Below are 20,724 nucleotides of genomic sequence, written 5' to 3'. Positions count from 1 at the left end.
TTCTCCCCGTGCCTGCATGGGTTTTCTCCGGGCACTCTGGTTTCCTCCCACATCCCAAAAACATGCAACATTAATTGAACACTCTAAATTGCTCTGAGGTGTGATTGTGAGTGTAACTGTCTGCCTCCATGTGCCCTGTGATTGGATGGCAACCAGTTCAAGGTGTACCCCGCCTCCTGCCTGTTGACAGCTGGCATAGGCTCCAGCCCTCCCTGTGTCCCATGTGAGGATAAGCAGCTAGGAAAATAGATGGATGGATGTTATTATTATTATTATTTGTTGCATAGTTTCCCAACTTTGATGTTTAAGATGATCAAAGAAATGTACAGTAGTGTTCAAAATAATAGCAGTGCAATGTGACTAACAACATTAATCCACATTTTCAGTATATTTTTTATTGCTACATGTGAAAAAAGTTACCAGTGGGGGCAGTAGATTCTCAGAAAACCAACGCACACACTCTGTAGGGTGTGCAATACATGAAAAACAAAATATCGACTAATACCGGTCAGACCAGTGTAAAGTCTATCCATTATAATACCAAGAAACCACAGTGACAACCTAAAAACTCCACTGTGACAGTAAAACTGTTCTGGCATAAAAGCAATATAGATCCCCAATCTGCTTGATTTAACGGCTGAATAGGATTTAAAAACTACACATTTGCTTGGGTTACCTCCATCCATCAATCCATTATCCGAGTCACTTATCCTTACAAGGGTTGCATGAGTGCTGGAGCCAATCCCAGCTGTCAAAGGGGAGGAGACCTGCTAGATCCTGAACTGGTTGCCAGCCAATCACAGACTTGGGATTTACATTTGTTTGATGATCTTCCACACTAAAGTGGGGATGCTATTAAAAAAAAAAATTGTCAACAGGGCAAATACTGTTTCATGGCACTGGATTTACTACTCTTTGGCAGATGAATCATTTAAACTCGCCCATGTTACAACTCTTTCAAGTTAAGTGTCACAGACGGGGCGACATGGAACTCTTGGTTAATGCAGCCCTATCTACTTATGCGGTCGATAAGATGAATATGCCAAATGAAACAAAAACAAGAAGGAGGCCCTGATAAGCAAATGAATGTCACTGTTTTGATTGAATTCCAGACATTTTAAAAATAGTTGTCAAGATAAATTGTGGGGTGAGCACAGTGAGGGAGGCTGGGGGTGGTTGGCATGGCCAATAAACTCTCCAGAACAGACAACAGCAGGAATCCAGCAGAGGGTCTCAGTAGCACTGTAAATGTGCCCACAGGGAATAGCAGGAGTAGCTATTACTTTGGATTTGAATGATTTCTGTCCCATGCTCCTGTGCCCTGTGCATTTTTGGCACCAAGGATTTATATAATGAACTGAGGAATGTGCTGGAAAAATATAGCAAAGGGAGAAACTTGATGCCTATAACAGCAAACATTTAACTGGAGCAATTTTTCATGATCTTAAGTGAGGACATCACTCCAACTAACATTGTTAAAAGTGGAGTTTGAAATCCCTTATAAAGTATGTTGTGACAAACTTATCTAAAAGAATCCTAAATTTCGATCAAAATCTTTTCTGGGACTCAGGTTGATAATTTTTTTTGGTTTGTTTTTTATTTAGAAATTTTCATCAAAAGAGAATTAATCAATTTCAGAATCAATCTGTTACATCAACTGTTAAAAGTAATCACTCAATTTTGTATTTGTAACATACAAGAGAGTAGAGCATCTGGCAGCAACAGATCTCAACAACAAATCTCCCATAACACAAATTTTGCAGATCCGATCAACAACGTCACAAGTTATTATATTCAAGTCTATTAGCATAAAATACTAATTATCAGCTAATACCGTTCAAGCCATTCAGATTGGTGTAAAGTCTAGGCCAGGGGTGCCCAGACTTTTTTACCCCAAGATCTACTTTTCAAGCAGCCAGCTTCTAGCTAGCTACCGACCGGGGGAGGGGTGGGTGATGATGCTCCCAATGTTATGTTATTAATGTTATGTGATATCTTATACTATATATAAATATACACATATATTTAAAATACAGAATTAGCTTTTTGTGCACTGGATTGTCTGTGCTTTCATCAGGCTGTGCCAAGGTGGAATTTTAAAATTACACACCATGTGATCCTGCACTTTCTACTTTAGCTTCAGACCAGACATTTCCCTCTTGAAAATTGAAAATCTCGTCCAGTTTAACCACTTTTTCTTCGATTATTCAAATACTCCAACAGTCATTGCATGTTAAAACAACAGCATTTCTTTTTTAACTTTCTCCATTAATATGGAATGTAAACATAAGCAGAATGTCTAGCTCATCTTTGCTCTACGTTGCCCAGACTATTGTGAACTAAAGCGGCAGTGGTGTAAGTTGTCATTATTAAACACATTGATGGGCTGCGTAAGTACTATTAACACAATAACAATTTGTAATTATGAGTGTATGTCTTTAAGAGCAGGTTTGGGGGGCGGGTGTAAGGTAAACTAGGAAAAAGAAATTGTGTCGGAATAGCGGTCGTCGTTTGAGAAAGTTCCGTGTGCTGCCTGATAGAAACCAGCTGGCTTCTTCTTTTCATTTTTTTACAGTACGTATCTGAATTGTTCCATTGGACGTAATAATCAGTCATTCTCCACACATTGAATCACATTGCAAAATCCCCCAAAGTGAATAAATAGCTGTATGTTATACTTTTAATTTGCTTTGGATTTTTTTTTTTTTTTTTGGCGTGCAACGCAGAATATCTGCGAAGAGACTGCATCAGCGGTGCACACTTACACACACGCGCAGTTTGGAGGGAACATTGGCTTTTTTTTTTTTTAGGCACGCCGTCCCGCGATCGATGCATTGAGCACCCCTGGTCTAGGCTTTACATGATCTGAAATTTTGGGACCAGCGAGTTTTTAAAAAATGATAACCGATCACTAATTCGATAAAAAGATGGAACAATGAGTGACTTGTTGAGTTACTGTATATACTTGTGTACTTTACTGATTCAAAAAATGAATAAATATTCAATAAATAATGGATATTCTTCCATCTATTTATGCCAGTGAGGTATAGTGACAGACAGAACATATTAATGGTCTTCTAATAGCTGTCAGTAAGTACATACAGCAATTAATGTATCTACCTTTTGTGACATTTGTGTTTGTTTGTGTGCTGTAAGATTTTTTTAATTGTAAAGTATGAGACTTGCCCCACAAACAGGTCAAATCATGTGTTGAAAAGAACGGCCGCATGTTAGCCGTATCAGATTAAAAGTACGTAAACATACGTCAAGCAACCCTTACACCAATGTCCTTCACTGTCCTGAGCACTGGTGACCAGCAGCTCATTGTTTTCCCCATTTTCTTCTTATAATACAATCAGCGCAATCCAAAACAACCAACAAAACAGCCAAATTTCAGCATGGCAAAAAATACAAGAGGTGAAAGATGAAATAATTAATTTGTGATTCTTACCACCTGTGATTACTTTTGAAGTGTGAAAAAATAGCATTGCCTCCTTTAAAAGATAAACCTTCGCATTGTAAGTTTAACACAAATAATCATATAATTATAACAAATATGTATAACAAGTTTGCCATCACTGGTGGCCCTCCTGCCATCGTCTCACAACAAAGACAAGCCTCCAGTATTATTTTAGACTATTTCATTGTATCTTACATTATTTATTTTTACTTACACATTTTTTTGTCTAGCTTTGACTAGCAAAAAAATGTAAACATTATTAGCTGTTAGCTGATTATACTATATGTTGAATTGTTTTGTTTGCTGCTGAGCTGACTGCATACGAGCTTGTGAAAATGAATGCAAAGTGTACATTCATGAGACCATAAACCTGTGCATACAGCATATACATGTGTTTGTGCAAGACAAAAATGATTGTGTGTGGGAGGTTGTCTCACCAGAAGGTTGATAAAGCTGAAGCTAGATGGAGAGCGTTATGTGTGGGAGCCTCCTGTTCTCTGCTCTGCTTATTCTCGCCCTCATCCTAAACTAAAAATAACTAAAACGAAGGTGGAAAACTCTTTAACAAGTAATTTGCAAATCCAACGACAACAAAAACTGCAGATATGTGGTTTGTGGTGGTCAAATATTTGCAAAACATATTGCATGCATAACTGACCAGTTCTTATTCTGCCACTTTGATAATTGCACTTTATTTATGATCCAACCTAAAGGTCCCAAGCCATTAAAATCATTTTTTTCCCCTACTACTTTATGCATCATATACCTGTAGGTAAAAAAAAAAAAAAAAGTCTGTGATATGCCTTGTCGATTGAATGCAAAAAGCAATGGCATTAGGCCTGCGAAATAACCGGATCAGATTTCTGTATGTTTGTCACGTACATAGATAAGTACTAATTGTTCAAGTATTGGACAGCACGGTGGATCAACTCAAAAGCGTTGGCCTCACAGTTCCGAGGTCCCAGGTTCGATCCCGGATCCGCCCGTATGAAGTTTGCATGTTCTTCCCGTGCCTGCGTGGGTTTTCTCAGAGCACTCCGGTTTCCTCCCAGACCCCAAAAACATGCAACATTAATTAGACACTCAAAAATTGCCCCTCAGTGTGATTGCAAATGCGGCTGTTTTTCTCTATGTGCCCTGCGATTAGCTGGCATCCAATTCAGGGTGTACCCTGCCTCCTTCCCATTGAGAGCTGGAATAGGCTCCAGCACTCCCAGGACCCTTGTGAAGATAAGCAGCTAAGAAAATGGATGAATGAATGTATGTATGTATGGATGGATGGATGTTCAAGTATAAACACACTTCGTGTTTGGGAACCACCCACTCAATTCAGCTGAACGATAACTAGCATTTCCAGGTTTTAGTTTTGAGTCTCAGCTGCCGCCAAATCATACAAATATAGTCTTTAAAATAGACAGAAGTTTTGTTTTACAGGTATAATCTCACTGTGAATGAAACCGCAAAATTTGCAGTCATTGTCGCCAGAATGTGCACAAGCAATGATTGTCAAGCTAAAGTTCAATTCATGTAAAAAGGAGCGGATGACAATCCTAACTTCAAGATATCCCGCTCTCTCTTAATGTTCACCCATGTCGCATTTCAGCTCATGTTCCCCATTAGTGCTCCAACAATCTAAAGCTTGGTAATTTCCGCTACGCAATGATGGTAACACACCAAACATCGAAGGATCCAAACGCAACGTCGCTTTGACCCCTTTGGTTGCACCAGACGTCATGATATTGGCAGGGCCCATTCGAAGCACAGCTGTTTGCCTAATTCAAATTAAGAATAACAGTGACCTAATCAGAGAAAAGCTTATTTTCAGATCAAATAATGACAAATTCGTCCATCCCTATTGGCAGGTTTAAAATATCAAAAAAAAAGCTTGAAAAAAAATCGTGGCCATTTCCCATGCAAACTGTCTTACAAACCCATTGACAGGAAATCATATATTGTGATAAAAATACAGTGTGAAGGCATGGGATCTTTAACTTTTAGCTTGGTTTAAAACTTACCTGGTTATGTTGTTCTCGAGAAGACAATGAGATACAGGGCAGGTGCGTACAAAAACAGGAAGGGTTATCGTATTGAAACACACTTTTGAAATACATTTCCTCAAATGGATATGTTTGCAATCACCCCATCTTGTGTGTCATAGAGGTAAGAGAACACAGGTGATAGGTGAAGCGTGAAGGTTTTTTTCTATCGTTAATTTATCCGATTGCTCTACGGGTGGTGGAGACGTCATTGGAAACCTATCCATTAAATTTAAATATATAGTTAATAAAAGGGTTTCATAAGATCAATAATTATCGGCCCGATAGATTTTTTTTTTTTAACGTTAAGCAAATCGGTCCAATATGAAAAAAAAAAAAAACTGGACCAATAACAAGAGTTGTATCCGTTGTCGCCGTGCTGTTCACCACTCGGCAATGGCCAACACCCAAGCTGCTAGTGTTACATTTCCTTGTGAAAGATTCGGAGGATATTACGACCAAAGTTCTTCGTCAAGCTCCACAGTAAATTAGCATATGATCACAAGCACTTGGTGAAATTACAATCTTTCAGTGAGTTTTAGTTTGGAACTACAACACTCACAGTAAGACCCAGCGGCCTACAAAGCAGGAACTTGCTTAGCAGCCTAAGTTGACAAAGGATGCTGACTCACTCAGTGGACTATAACTTATGTCATCTAAAAAAGCAATTAACATCAAAATGCACAACGGCCTTCCTTTGCACTGGCCCCTTCCTAGCACGAGCATGTATCCAATAATAATTCGTGTGACAACACCGGCTTGCTCAGCACCAAGACTCCCACACCTCCTTCCCCCAGCCAGAAATTCAACTGTCTAAATAAACATTAACATTTATGAAATTTTTGTGCTTTAGTGAACAGCAATGTTCGACGCTGCATTCCACCCCATATCCGGAACAATAGGTGTCAAAACTGTAACAATTCAGCATTCAGTGATGTTCCTAACAAAATAGGGACATTCATTATCAATTGCATGTAACTGTATGTGTTACTACAGCATTATAGCTGAATATTTGTTATTCGAGGGTCAATTCTAATTTTAGCTACCCTAAACGCCAACTGGGCTTCAAGCAGACTGATGGAGGGCACCAGAACATATGAAACTTGTTTGCACAAGTATGTTCAGTGTGTGTTTAAAACTCACGAACTAGTATATACAACTCGCACAATGGCACAATCGTTTTTCTTCAATTATTGTGATTTTTATTGTCATGGACAGCCTGAATATAACTGTTTTGTGTTTTTAAATTTTGTTCATTTATTTAAGTCCAGTGGATTTTTCTCTCCCTTAAATTACAAATGAGAATCGAAAAGGGAAACAAAGAATTCAATCATTAAGCAGTATTGAAAATGGAATTGGAATGTTGATCCTTTTCCACCCCTCTTCAAGACAGAATGTATCAACAATATATTCCACAGAATACATTGAACTCTTGATCATTTAATTGACTAATCAAATATGATGCCTGTTCCTAGTAAATATACACAACATTGGTAGCTGTGCTGTACATTGTCAATAAGTAAAGTTGCGAAATAACAACATGGTACCTTTGTTTGTCCCTCTCAGTGTTCAGTGGCTCTAAGGGAAATCGAAAACCCAGCTCAACATTTGCAGTTGTGTCAAAGGCATGAGTCAGATGGAGTGTGACATTTTCAAGCCATTAAGGACTCACACATTTGACAGACTTTGGATCTTCTTCACTGAAGTGGAGCAACAAACCAAAAAAAGGCCACAAAGAGAACCAGCAGTCTCCCCAGAGGAGGTACTGAAGAGACAGACTGGTTTGTTTTGCAAAAAAAAAAAAAAAAAAAAGGGGGGGGGGGAATTGACCTGGGCCACCATCCCGACTGCCTTATAAGGCAGTGTTTCTTCTCAGCTAGCACACTGATACCGGTACTGCTGTTGCTCGTTTAAGAACAAGTCAACTACACTTAGGAGACAGAGTGCACACTCTGGTTTTAGTATCAGGTTGAGGTGAGACTATGTACACTTCCTTGAGGATTCATAAATTCAAATGAATTGATATGGAACATGAAAAGGGGCACAGAAGTCAGACAAAAAGGGAACAGGAAATGAAACAGAAGAAGACATTAAAATTAGTGTACCCAAAAAAGGGAGAAGGAAAAATTGGAATGGAGCATGTAAATAGCAAGGGTTATTAGAGACAGGAAAAGAGTAGAATAAACAATGAGTGGTAGCCAAATACATGATGTTCCCTTTATGACTGGTGGATTAGAACTTAATTTCAAAGACTGATACTGGATAAAGACACTAAAAAAAACGTTGCAAAAGAAAGTATCTATTTCTAATCCATGCATTAGGTATCTCCCACATGAGTGTCAGTGAGCTCGAGCCTGCTGATTCAGTTAAAGTACCTGAGGCTTGTAGCAAGCCTGAAAGAAGGAACAGGCTACAGGCATAAAAGAGACAAAAAATAAGAGATAAAGACCAAAACTAAAAGTGCAATCCTTTACAAGGACTTTGAACTCGGTATACAGTAGTTGCCAACTATTTATCCAATGAGGTCATTTCTTTCAGGACGGTAGAAATTTAGTCCATGTGACTTGTAAACGACAGCAGGGATTTAATTCGATATGTGTCCCACGTCAGAGATACGAAAAAATAATTGGGGACAAAAAGCAAGGTGAATCTGCATCAACTCATGCACAACATTAGTTACCTGCGTACAGTGGATATGGAAAATATGTAAACCCCCTTTCACTGTTTTTTCACTTTGTCATACTGCAGCCATTTGCTAAAATCATTTAGGTTAATTTTTTCTCCATTAATGTGCACACAAAACCCAATGTTGACAGAAAAAAAAAAACAATTGGGGAAATTTTTAAAAGATTTATTAAAAAAGAAAAACTGAAATATCCCACAGCCATAAGTATTCAGACCCTTTGTTGTAACACATAATTAACTTAGGTGCTGTCTATTTCTTCTGATCATCATTTAGATGGTTCTACACCTTCATTGGAGTCCATCTCTGTTTTATTATATGAATCGTACTTGATTATGAAAGCGACACACCTGTGTATATAAGACCTTCCAGCTCACAGTGAATGTCACAGAAAATGTGAACCATAAGCTTAAAGGAACTGCCAGAAGAGCTCACAGACAGAGTTGTGGCAAGGTACAGATCTGACTAAGGTAACAAAAAATGACTACTCCACTTAAGGTCCATCAGAGCAAAGTGCCTCAACAAACCCTTTGTATAGATGGCCGTCCAACCAAATTTAGGAATCAGGGGAGAAGAGCCTTGGTGTGAGAGGTAAAGTAGAACCCAAAGATCACTATGGCTGAGCTCCAGAGATGTAGTCGGGAGATAGGACAGAATTTTAGAAAGTCCACCATTACTGCAGCGCTTGACCAGTCAGGGCTTGATAGTAGAGTGGCCCAATGGCGGCTCTCCTCAATGCCAAACACGTGAAAGCCTGCATTGAGTTTGCTAAAAAAACAAAACAAAACAAAACACGCCAAAAAACCCCACAACTGAAGGACACAAAGATGCTCAGAAATAAGATTATTTGGTCTGATGAGACCAAGATAGAACTCTTTGACCTTAATTTTAAACTGTACATGTGGAGAAAAACAGCTCGTCACCTGTATGATCCACTCCCAACAGTGAAGCGTGGTGTTTGCAGCATCATGCTGTGAGGGAATTTTTCAAGTTGTTGCAATCGAAGCAAAGATGAACAAGGCCAAGTACCTAAATAACATTCTCTAGAGTGCTTAGGACCTGAGATTGGACCAGAGGTTCACCGTCCAACAAGACAATGACCCTAACGACAAAGCTAAAATATGAAAGGAGTAGCTTTAGAACAATTCTGTGACTGTTCTTGAAAGCCCCACGCAGAGCTCTGACGTAAACGCAATTGAGCATTTCTGGAGGGACCTGAAAATGGCTATCCACCAAGGTTCACCATCAAAGCTGAGAGAACTGGAGAGGATGTGCAAGGAGGAATGGCAGAGGATACCCAAATCCAGGTGTGAACATTTTTTTGCATCATTCCCATAAAGACTGAGCTGTGCTAGGTCAATACGGTGCTTCTACCAAATACTGAACAAAGGGTCTGAATATTTATGGCTATGTGATATTTCATCCATCCATCCACTTTCTTAGCTGCTTATCTTCCCGAGGGTCACAGAAGTACTGGAGCCTATCCCAGCTGTCAACGGGCAGGAGGCGGGGTACACTCTGAACTGGTTGCCACTGTGCTGCCCGATATTTTATTTTGGGTTTATTAGTAAATTTGCAAAAATTCTGCATTAGTTTTTGGGCCAATTTGCGGTGTTGTGTGTATGTTAATGAGGAAAAAATAGCAAATGGCTGCAATATAACGGAAAAATTGAAGAGGGTCTGAATACTTTCTGTACCCACTGTATGTCTGCAAGGCTCCAATTCTGTGGTCTTGCATCACATTTTGTACATAAAAAAAACATTTGAAAAAGCAAAACTGCAAATGCATTATAACGCAGAGGTGGTTGTGAAGATAAAAGCAGGCAATGTTTGTAAATGTGACGGTGAATGGAAAAGAGGAAAAAAAGCAATGGTGAAACTGTGTTAACATTAATGAAAGTGCAAGTGCATGACGCGCACCTATTTATTGTAATACGGATCGTTCCCTCCGCCGAGAATGATGCCTGGTCAAAAAATAGAAAGGCGAAATTAACATTGTGCATATTAGTGATCATAACTTTAGTCTACTTTACTAACAAAAAATTAGCTCTGCGGGATGGAGTATTTCTTATGATCACCGTTCAATGCATGATTTGTTTTTTTTTTTTTTTTTAACCATGACAAAGGTAGTACAACGTAACCACAGAGGTCCATACAGTGTCCTTGATGCTAAGTGATATATGCCCCATCTGTTAATCTGTAAATGACAAAATTGAGGGTCAAATGGGTGAAAAATGTGACCAGAAAGGGTAAAATGGATTGTCATTTTGTAGCCAAATAGAGGAGGATTTTGGAAAAGCGAGATAAGGGAAATATTTTTCTCTCAGTGATTGTGCTGATATGTGCCCTGCGATTGACTAGCAACCAGTTCAGGGTGTAGTCTGCCTTTAACCCAATCTTACCTGGGATAGGCTCTAGTACTCCTGCAACTGTTGAAAGAATAAGCGGGTTGGAAAATGTATGTGTTTTTTTCATTGTTTTTGATATTTAACACTTCAAAGACTGAATTACATTCCAACACTGCCTATTTATCTTATTCCTAGTCAGCTCATCACAGATCATGAATGTACAGTCATTAACCTAATGTATTATGTGACAATGCTAGCTACTTAAGACTGACAAAGGCTGTTCATGATTGAAAAAAAATTGCCTTCTCTTATACACACAATGTGAATTCAAGAAATAAAAGCTGATGGTTATCGCAAAAAAAGGAAACAAATTAGTCATACTTCTTCTTTTCCTTTCAGCTTGTCCCGTTAGGGGTTGCCACAGCGTGTCATCTTTGTCCATCGTAGCCTATCTCCTGCATCTTCCTCTCTAAACCCAACTGCCTTCATGTCTTCCCTCACCACATCCATAAACCTTCTCTTTGGTCTTCCTCTCGCTCTTTTGCCTGGGAGCTCCATCCTCAGCATCCTTCTACCAATATACTCACTCTCTCTCCTCTGAACAAGTCTAAACCATCATAGTCTGCTCTCTCGAACCTTGTCTCCAAAACATTCAACTTTGACTGTCCCTCTAATGAGCTCATTCATAATCCTATCCAGTCTGCTGACTCCGAGCGAGAACATCAACATCTTCATTTCTGCTACCTCCAGTTCTGCTTCCTGTTGTTTCTTCAGTGCCACCGTCTCTAATCCGTACGTCATGGCCGGCCTCACCACTGTTTTATAAACTTTGCCCTTCATCCTAGCAGAGACTCTTCTGTCACATAACACACCAGACACCTTCCGCCAGCTGTTCCAACCTGCTTGGACCAGTTTCTTCACTTCCTTACCATACTCACCATTGCTCTGGATTGTTGACCCTAAATATTTGAAGTTGTCCACCCGTGCTATCTCTTCTTCCTGTAGCCTCACTCTTCCCCCTCCACCCCTCTCACTCACGGACATATATTCTGTTTTACTTCGGCTAATCTTCATTATATATATATATACACACACACACAAATTAGTCATACATTAAGTGAAATGTCTCATTTCCTCTTTTGTATTCAAAATTGTTCTTAAACCACGACAAAACACAGTTTATCTAAATAATAGTTTATTTGACGCATTAATTGGAGACTCTAAATTGTGAGTGCGACTGTTGTCTGTCTCCATGTGCCCTGCGATTGGCTGGCAACCAGTTCAGGGTGTATTCTGCCTCCTGCCCGAGGACAGCTGGGATAGGCTCCAGCACTCCCGGAACCCTCGTCAGGATAAGTGGTTCAGAAAATGGATGGATGGATGGATGGTTTTTTCAGTAGGCTACACATGTACTAAAAAAATTGTTAGCTGCAGCTGTACACTTAACGCCACAATTATACTGTCATACTCTTGTTTAAAAAAATTCTTGCTTCAGCCCCCCCCACCATGCGATTAAGACAGAAAAAAATTGCACCTCAAAATAAAATGATAATGAATATCGTGTGTTCGCATTGCCACCAATACGTCGGACATGTTTCCGATGAGAGTTGGGCTTCGCCAAGGCTGCCCTTTGTCACCGATTTTGTTTGTAACTTTTATGGACAGAATCTCTAGGCGCAGCAGAGGCGTAGTGGCCACAGCATTGCATCTCTGCTCTTTGCAGATGATATGGTTCTGTTGGCTTTCTCAAGCCGTGATCTCCAACACTCAGTGGAGTGGTTCACAGCATTCTGTGAAGCTTCTGGAATGAGAATCAGCACCTCCAAATTTGAGACCGTGGTCCTCAGTCAGAAAAGGGTGGCGTGCTCTCTCCGCGTCATTGATGAGATCCTGCCCCAAGTGGAGGAGTTCGGGTACCTTGGGGTCTTGTTCATGATTGAGTAAATAATAGAGCGGGAGATCGACAAGTGCAGCGTCTGCAGTGATGCAGACTTTGTATTGGTCCATTGTGGTAAAGAGGGAGCTAAGTTTATAGGCGAAGTTCTCAATTTATTAGTCGATTTACATTCCTACCCTCACCTATGGTCACAACCTGAGGGAAGGACAAGATCCCGGATACAAGCGGCCGAATTGAGTTTCCTCTGCAGGGTGTCGGGGAGATAAGGTGAGAAGCTCGGTCATCCGGGAGGTGATCAGTGTTTTGTCAATGCTGCCAGATGAGGTGGCGCTTGGGGAATCTGATTCAGATGCCTCCCGGACGCCTCCCTGGTGGTGAACCGGGCACGTCCCACGAGAAAAAGACCCCAGGGACAAGAGAGTACGTCTCTCGGGTGGCCTTGGGATCTTCCTGTAAGAGTTGGATGAAAGTGCTGGGGAAAGGGAAGTCTGGGCATTCCTGCTAAAGCTACTGCCCCTGCAACATGACCCGGAAAAGGGGTAGAGGGAGGGATGATGGATGTGGAGAAGCACTCATCATTTCGTTGTATGCACAGTATATAATGACATTAAAGGCTTGTGATTTTTTTATTTGATTTGAAAGGAATAGTACTCAGTTTTGTTTCCCTTCAAAAGAAGGGCCTTATGTGTGTGTGTGTGTGTGTGTGTGTGTGTGTGTGTGTGGTGTGTGTGTGTGTGTGTGTGCGTGTGCATGTTACAATCCTTCCCTTAGCCACAAAACCTCCATCGTAGTGACTGTGGTGTGCCTTGTGAAAATGGAAAACTGCAGCCTATTCTCTAAAAATGTCTTCCCACCCAATCTAATGTGCAGGAAGTAAATAATACCGTGAATCCAGAAACTATTCTGTTTAATGCTGTAAAGGAAAGGTGGTGCCTCAAGTGTTGTGTGTGTGTGTGGGGGGGGGGCGTGCACAGAGTTAGACAGCACAAGGGGCCCCAAGCTAGATGAGGCCCATTTTTAAAAGGGTGAGGTTGTTGCTTTTAAAGACAGAAATGGCATTGTGTTTGTCTGATCTAGTTAAGCGGACGAGCCCAACAATTCAAATCACAGCATCAGAGCAAATCTGACTTCAATTACAACACCTAGTATGGTTTGGATTAGGTTACATTATTAACTGTCTGACGTCACACGTCCAACATAATAATAAGGAAATATTAGGGTGGAAATATGGCTCAAAACTTGAACAAAATGTTTGTGATCAAACCACCGCCAGGCATGAGGTCAAGGGAGACCCCCTCAAGCATACCTCGTGAGGCTTATGAGGCAGCAGCTGAAAGTTACAAGGATGGCAAAAAGGAGGATGATAACGATTACGTAACCGGAATAGGACCTTATTGCCATGGCTGCTTAGTACAATATGGCTGAAGTGAAAACAATAAGAATACCATTAAACAAAAGGTCTATGTAGTATGCTTATGTTCACCGGTTTGTGTTTCTTCTCAGAATCGTGTCAGGAAGGGACAGTGCATCAGTTTGGTTTTCAATATTATTTCAGGTGAAGTCACCTTCATTTCTCACTGACAGTATTTAGAGTGCTTAATGTATTAATCCACCACCCAATGTAAGGTTTATGCCTCAGCTATCCCAAATTAAGAGCAATGTTAATTACCAAATTATGTTTTATGTATCCATCAATCCATTTTCCAAGCTGCTTATCCTCAGGAGCATCAGGGAGTGAGTGTGACTTAACCTATTAACTTGACTTAAACGATTTAAAACAACGAAGAATGTTACTTAAAACATAGTCTATATGTTAATGTTTGATGGCAACAGTTTCACCAGATTACTAAATATTGTAATATCCATTAATTCGATGCAATAAATAAATAGAGCGCTGGCCTCACAGTTCAGAGAACAGGGATTCAAAGATTTAGCCGAGTTTGAGAAAAAATGCCCAGACGCATCTCTCATTATTCCAAATTTTAACAAAGCTCATCTCAACCACAAACTCTCTAAATACAAACACCACATGGACTGTCTGATGAAGGAAAATAACACTTTGAACCACTATTATACCACAATAAAAAAAAAACCATAGCACCATTCCCCGGACCACCTTACCCTCCTCTGATCACCGCTTTGTCTACTTAATACCTGCATATAGGCAAGAACTTGTGGAAGCCTTTTGTAAAATCAATGAAAAAGTGAACCAACAGGACAAAATTAGAACTTCAAAGCTGTTTCGACTGCACAAACTGGAGTGTCTGAAAATTCGGCAAGCCTTGATGATACCTCCAGCAGACAACAATAGTGGCCTCGCTGACGAGCTGAACAGCTTTTAGTGCTGATTTGAACAGGAAACTTTCACGCCACACACCCACCGAGTCGCACCACCTCAACATCTCCGACTCTTCAGTTGACCATCCACGAACAGGACATGGGATGCATCTTCAAACAACAAAAGATTAACAAAGCACCAGGCCCAGAGCTTGTGCCCCTATCCTGCCTGAAGTCTGTGCAGCCCAAATTGCTCCAGTCTTCACCAAGATCTTCAGCAGGTCTCTAGAACTGTGTGAACTGCTTCAACCACTCCACCATCATCCCTGTCCCAATGAGAAACCTGTAATCTTGGATTTAAATGATTGCGGCCTGTTCAGGGTTCATACTCAGTCTGACCCAAAAAATTTAAGGACTGATACGAAAAATTTAGGGCCGACACGGAAAAAATTTAGGGCTTACACGAAAAATTTAAGGCCATCGTGGGAAATCACGAGTAAGGAAAAAAGACTCACCCAATGGTGCCATCAACCATTCTTGGTTCATCAAATGTTCCAGTACCTCAGTACCTGTGACAGTGATCACCTGTCGCCCCTTGTGGTAGTTCTCATTGGTATGACCATTGTCAATGTCTTCACATAACAGTCTACAGAAAAACAGATTTTAACTACAATTGCAACTATATACACAAATGTCTTCTACTGATGTCTGTCTCAGCACCCCTACTCTAGCTCCTTGAGCCTACCCAGTGCCTCCTCTATTTGTTGCTGCAGAGGTGCCAAAGTGGCTCTCTTGTCCTTTGCTCTCCCTCTGAGTGCATTGGCCTCGGTGATAAAACTCAGCTTCCTCTTTTCTTCTGCCTCCTCACCACAGCCTGTCAGCCTTCTCAATAAGCGTAGATATGTCAGTCTCTATACTGGCTTTTTTGGCTTTCAGGCAGTAGAGATGAAAAGTTGGCAGGTATGAAGTCTTCCTTTCCCCACAGTGGTAGTTTTTAGCAATGTCACTGTCTGGGAACATGACTGCAAACACTTTCGAATTATTTTCACAAGATTTGTAACTGTAATGGCTGCAGATCACTTTTAAAGTCCACACGATCTCTGCCATTAAACGAGTCCGTCTTCGTGCATTGAACTACGTTCATAAAGCGTGACTTCCGGCTGGTTGAAGTCGATTACTGGACAACTGTAGGTGCGCATGCACTGCTAGTACCACTGCCTGAAGTTGATGCTTCACTATCTTGATATTTTAGAAACAGATTCATACCAATGGAAGATGAGAGAGTCTTCGCCAAATCAGCGTGTCTCCTATATTTCCGGTTCGACTCCAGCGCTTTGACGCCCATCTTTTCAAGATGGTAATTCTGCTTGCACAGATGTCAGTAAAACATGTGCCGATCTTTTGCATCTCGACGAACCCAGCACCCAAACTCCTTACTTTCAATCCAAGCATATTGAAAAATGCACTTCCCCATGATACAAGTTGGATTGATGAAAGAACTACGCTACGTCGTAACGAAGACGAAGTGAAATGCCTACTCACGGAAACAAACAATGGAATATCGACAAGTTGTCAACACGGTGACTTCCGTTGACAATTTCCGGCTGTTTTGGGCGCCAGACGGATCGCTATTTTTTTTAAAATAAATGATAATTTTTTTTAGGGGGAATTTTGGCAGTAGAGGTCCTCTTTTTCATTTTTTAATTTAAGGCATTTTTAGGGGCTTGACCAGTTTTCGCGAAATTTTAAGGACTTTCATGAGCCCCTAAATGCACCTTCGAAAATGTAGTGTTTTTTTAGGGACTTTTAGGGCCGCGTGCAAACCCTGCCTGTTGCCTTGATATTTGTGGTCTTGATGTCCCTTGAATGCCTCATGCTGGACCAACTCAAGAGCGTAACAGGTCCCCAGCTGGAAGCACTGCAGTTTTCAGATCGAGCTAGCAGGTCTGCGGATCATCAAAGACAGTAACAAATCTCTGTTTCAACAGGAAGTGCAGAGGTTAGAGCTTTGCTGTGGTCCTCACAACCTGGGGCTGAAGGTACTCAACACTATATGAGATGATTGTGGATTTCAGGAGGCATCCTTCACCACAGCAGCACTTCACAATGTCCAACTGTTTTGTGTTAACAGTAGAGATCTTTAAGTACCAAGGAATTACAGTTTCACAGGACCTGAAGTGGAGGACAAACATCAAGTCCATCCTCAAAAAAGCCCAGCAAAGGATGTACTTAATGTGGTTTCTGAGGAAGCACGGGGTGTCACAATTGCTGCTGAGACAGTTCTTCACAGGGGTAATTGAATAAGTACCTCCATCATCTGGTTTGGGGCTGAAGCAAAAAAGGAGAAAGTCCAACTGCAACGGACAATCACAACTGCTGAACGGATTGTCGGCACCACCCTACCCTTCCCTAAGGACTTGCATGCCACCCTAACTCAGAAAAGGGCAAGCAGGTTTCTGTTGGACCTTAAATTTATTGGTGGTCAGATATTCACAGTACTATGTCAAAAGACACGTGACAAGATTAAAAATAAACTAGCTTTTGGATTTGAATATACTGTACATGACGATGATGCAGATGAAATATCTTTTGCGGAGCCAGTCGATTAGAGAATTATGACATTTATGATGATCAGCATAAAATGCCAATTATTGGGCCATACCGTTCAGACCAATCCAAACACCGGAGGCCCACTGATTTCTGTGTACAAAACTCAGATCGCAGGTTTATTATGATGATAATCCTATTTTTTGTTCAGGTTATGTCAACAGTACTCGCTAGTCGCGACTGATTGTGTCACTTAAATGTAAAAAAATAATATATATGATTCAGATTTGCCTTGATTTGTTTAACAATTGTCAAAGCACATTTCTCTTTACTGTATCAAAAACAACTGTGCACCCAACTGGGGTTTATCACAGCACTACTTACTGTGAAACATTTCAACCGGAAAAAGCTGGTACTATGTCCAGTACCTGACCAACCATGTTGAGCAAAAAACGTACGAGTGGTGGAAACCATTGCAAGTCGCCCATTAATGAAGAAGATCAATGTTACATATGACAAATATACACATACATGATCATGAGTGTACCGCGTTATTTCTCGACTTGCTCACCCATTCTCCACTTTCTTACTGAATACAATCTCTTCCCATTCTCCACTCTCTTACTGAATACAATCTCTTCTTGGGTCCTGAATACAGAAAATCCTCAATCTCATCCAAGTGTGTCCCTTTAGAACACTGGTGTCAAACCCAAGTCCCGGCACCAGAGTCACCCCACCACATGATTTTATGGGGCAAATAATGTGTATTGACTTCAATGATTTTTTTTTAATCTGCACCAAAATTTTAAATTGCCATATCACAAATAATAATGTTAAGATATTGCAAGCATTTTTGCATTACCAACCATCAACAAGAGTTGAAAAAGCCATTACCCTTGATTTCTGATTCCAGAAAATTCTGATTCTAAAACTAGTTCATAAATTCTTTGTGTAAATATGATGAGGCCGTTAAGTGTTGTATGGTTTTACAGTCAGAACGACCCTTTGAGGGTAACTAACTACCGTGTGGCCAGCGACATCCCTGCTTTAGAATGCAGGCCTTCAATGTGGCTTGGAATTGACAGTATCATACAATACTATATCGAAAACACCTGAGCCTGCACTGTTCAGTGGAAGTCACTGTGTATTGTGATACCTACATCTACAACTGTGAATGCTGCATTTTTATAAGGAATTTGGTTCCTTCATTTCATGAGATAGCCAAAGTATGGCTAAAAATATGTCCAGTAATATAAAAAACATTCAGTCTAAACAGTTTAGTTTTCATATTTTAATAAAACCAGCTCAATCGACACCTTGTTCCTTTCATCTCCTCGAGAATGAGGATCACAGGAGTGACGAACTGTTACACGTTCTCCGCAAAAACCCTAACTGGAACATTTTCCACAAATTAATCCTAATCTGTAGACACTACCCCCCGACTTCAAACTGCACTGTCTATGGTCAGTCTTTTACTCTGGCCTACTCTACTGTAAACCACTAGATTGCCATTTCCATTAAACACACGATAGTGGCGAGATCTAATTATAAGACTGACTGGAAAAAATTGTTTTACGAAGACAAAGTGAACGAGAAAGAACACGAGCAGCAGTCTCCCTAATAACAAGACAAAGCGAACAGTTTAAACAAGTTGAGTTGGCCCAATAACCAACAAAACAGTACGTGTATTTAATATACAATTGAAAAGTCACATTTACATGCCAACAGCAAACATTACTTTCACGGCGCTCAGTTTGTGTCTCGCGTTTCTGGGAGCATGCACTACTACGACATTGTTAATAATGCAGAAGATGCGTTCCACTTGACTTACCAGCAAACTTTCCAGGTTTAACGCAGACCTGGGGTTTCTCATCATATCCTCCAACTTCTTCAACCGGCTTTCCATCCTCCTCTCCGCGCCTTGAGACATGTCTGCGGCGTCGCTCGACAAGTAACGAGAAGGAAAGCCTTTTTTTGTCCCAAAGTCCTTGGGTTTACATGTGAAACTTGGTACTTCGAGCCTAGCGGGGCACCCTTGGGGCTCCCAGCCCACCCAGATCGTCTCTAACAGGAATAGTGTGCAACAACGAGGAGGGAAAATATTTCAACAGCAATGAGACTTGCTACAACTCTGGCAAACCTTAATTCAACAACACGCGAGACGTTAGTCTTTGAAAAAAAAAAAAAAAAAAAAAAAAAAAAACAGACACGACGTTCCAAATTCCATCTCATCTCCCGTTAAGTGGGAGATGCATTTTGAAGTCGACGATAAAGTTTGAATTTGGAGATAACGGTAACAGGCTGTGGCAGCAGGGCGTTTTCTTTGCCGCTCTTCACCTCCCCTTCCCTTCCGTTTTTTTTTTTTTTTTTTTTTTTTTTTTGGTACCTCTACAAATGCCTGGGACTGGTTTGTAAAAAAAACGTAGATTCAATTCACCCCATTCGGTAAAGCTTGGCAGCCAAGTTGGTGTCAAAGTCTCTCCTCTGCGATGCCACAAGTGTTACGAAGGTACAGGGAGATTCGTGGCTGCTCTCCCGCTCGCAATTTTTAATGGCAACGCGGTCTTTTCCTGGATTCCCCTTCGCATTTTCGAACGTGTTCCAACCGTCGTCTCGTCTGGAGTTTTGGCTTTGATCGTGAAAAAACAACAACAACCCCAAAAAACTCCTTGTTCGCTTGGAAGAGAAAACGGTTCAAGGTTCGGTCACATCTCCACAACAACACACATGCATTGCAAACACTGATCCAGACTGTATTCTGCCTCCTCCCATTGACACAGAGAACTGCATTTCCCGTGACTCCCTCTGCCAGTCACCCATCTCCTGATTTACTCATTTTAGAAAGTTCGTATTTTTTTCCCCACTTTATTTTGCTTTTTTTATACAACGGACTATCAAAAATATATTTAGGATGTAACTCTTATTCACGGTTTAAGTTAGGATCAAAACATGTACAACAACAACAGTACATTTCCAATCACATACACGCAAACACCTAAACTGAACAGGTGTATACTTGAACGGTTGTATGTGTAGGCTAAATACAAAAGTGTATGTTGAAAGCAAAGTTCCAAACAGACGTTTAATTATATGGCCAGTCCAGGATGTACCCAAAATTCATCTCCAGCACACGTGACACCCCTTACAGCCCAAATGGGGATGTTTCATGTTTGAAAACAAACGACTGAACACTCACATGTTGGCATGTAATGGCTACGCAGAGAGAAAAATAGTGCAGATATCTCAAGAGAAATAAAAATATATTCATAACTTCACAACTGAAACATTCAGAAAAGAAGCCACCATGTTGAAAGCGTGTACTTGACAAAGGAAACCTATGACTACTTTTGGTGAGGTTATTGATTTCTTGTCTTTCACCAACTGATACATCAATATAGCCGAAAACCTCATCATCTGGGCTAAAGTCAACCTCCCTTCTTGTACACTGCATGATTCTGGCACGATGATGGACATTG

The 20,724-nt window shown here is 40.7% G+C and overlaps 1 protein-coding gene across 1 annotated transcript in view; it reads right to left on the bottom strand.

Annotated features, from left to right (window-relative positions):
• The window catches only part of rock2a (rho-associated, coiled-coil containing protein kinase 2a), a 62,313-nt gene extending 42,164 nt beyond the window's left edge, over positions 1 to 20,149 (bottom strand). The window contains exon 1 of the mRNA XM_061844863.1: positions 19,080 to 20,149. Coding sequence (XP_061700847.1) covers positions 19,080 to 19,178 — 99 coding nt within the window. The 5' untranslated portion in view covers positions 19,179 to 20,149. The remainder of the gene's footprint in view (positions 1 to 19,079) is intronic.
• Positions 20,150 to 20,724: the final 575 nt, after the last annotated feature.

The sequence above is a fragment of the Syngnathoides biaculeatus genome, chromosome 15 (genome assembly GCF_019802595.1).
Source record: "Syngnathoides biaculeatus isolate LvHL_M chromosome 15, ASM1980259v1, whole genome shotgun sequence".
Taxonomy (NCBI): Eukaryota; Metazoa; Chordata; class Actinopteri; order Syngnathiformes; family Syngnathidae; genus Syngnathoides; species Syngnathoides biaculeatus.
Note: the sequence above shows the minus strand (reverse complement) of the source record. Positions and strands in the feature narration are given on the sequence as shown.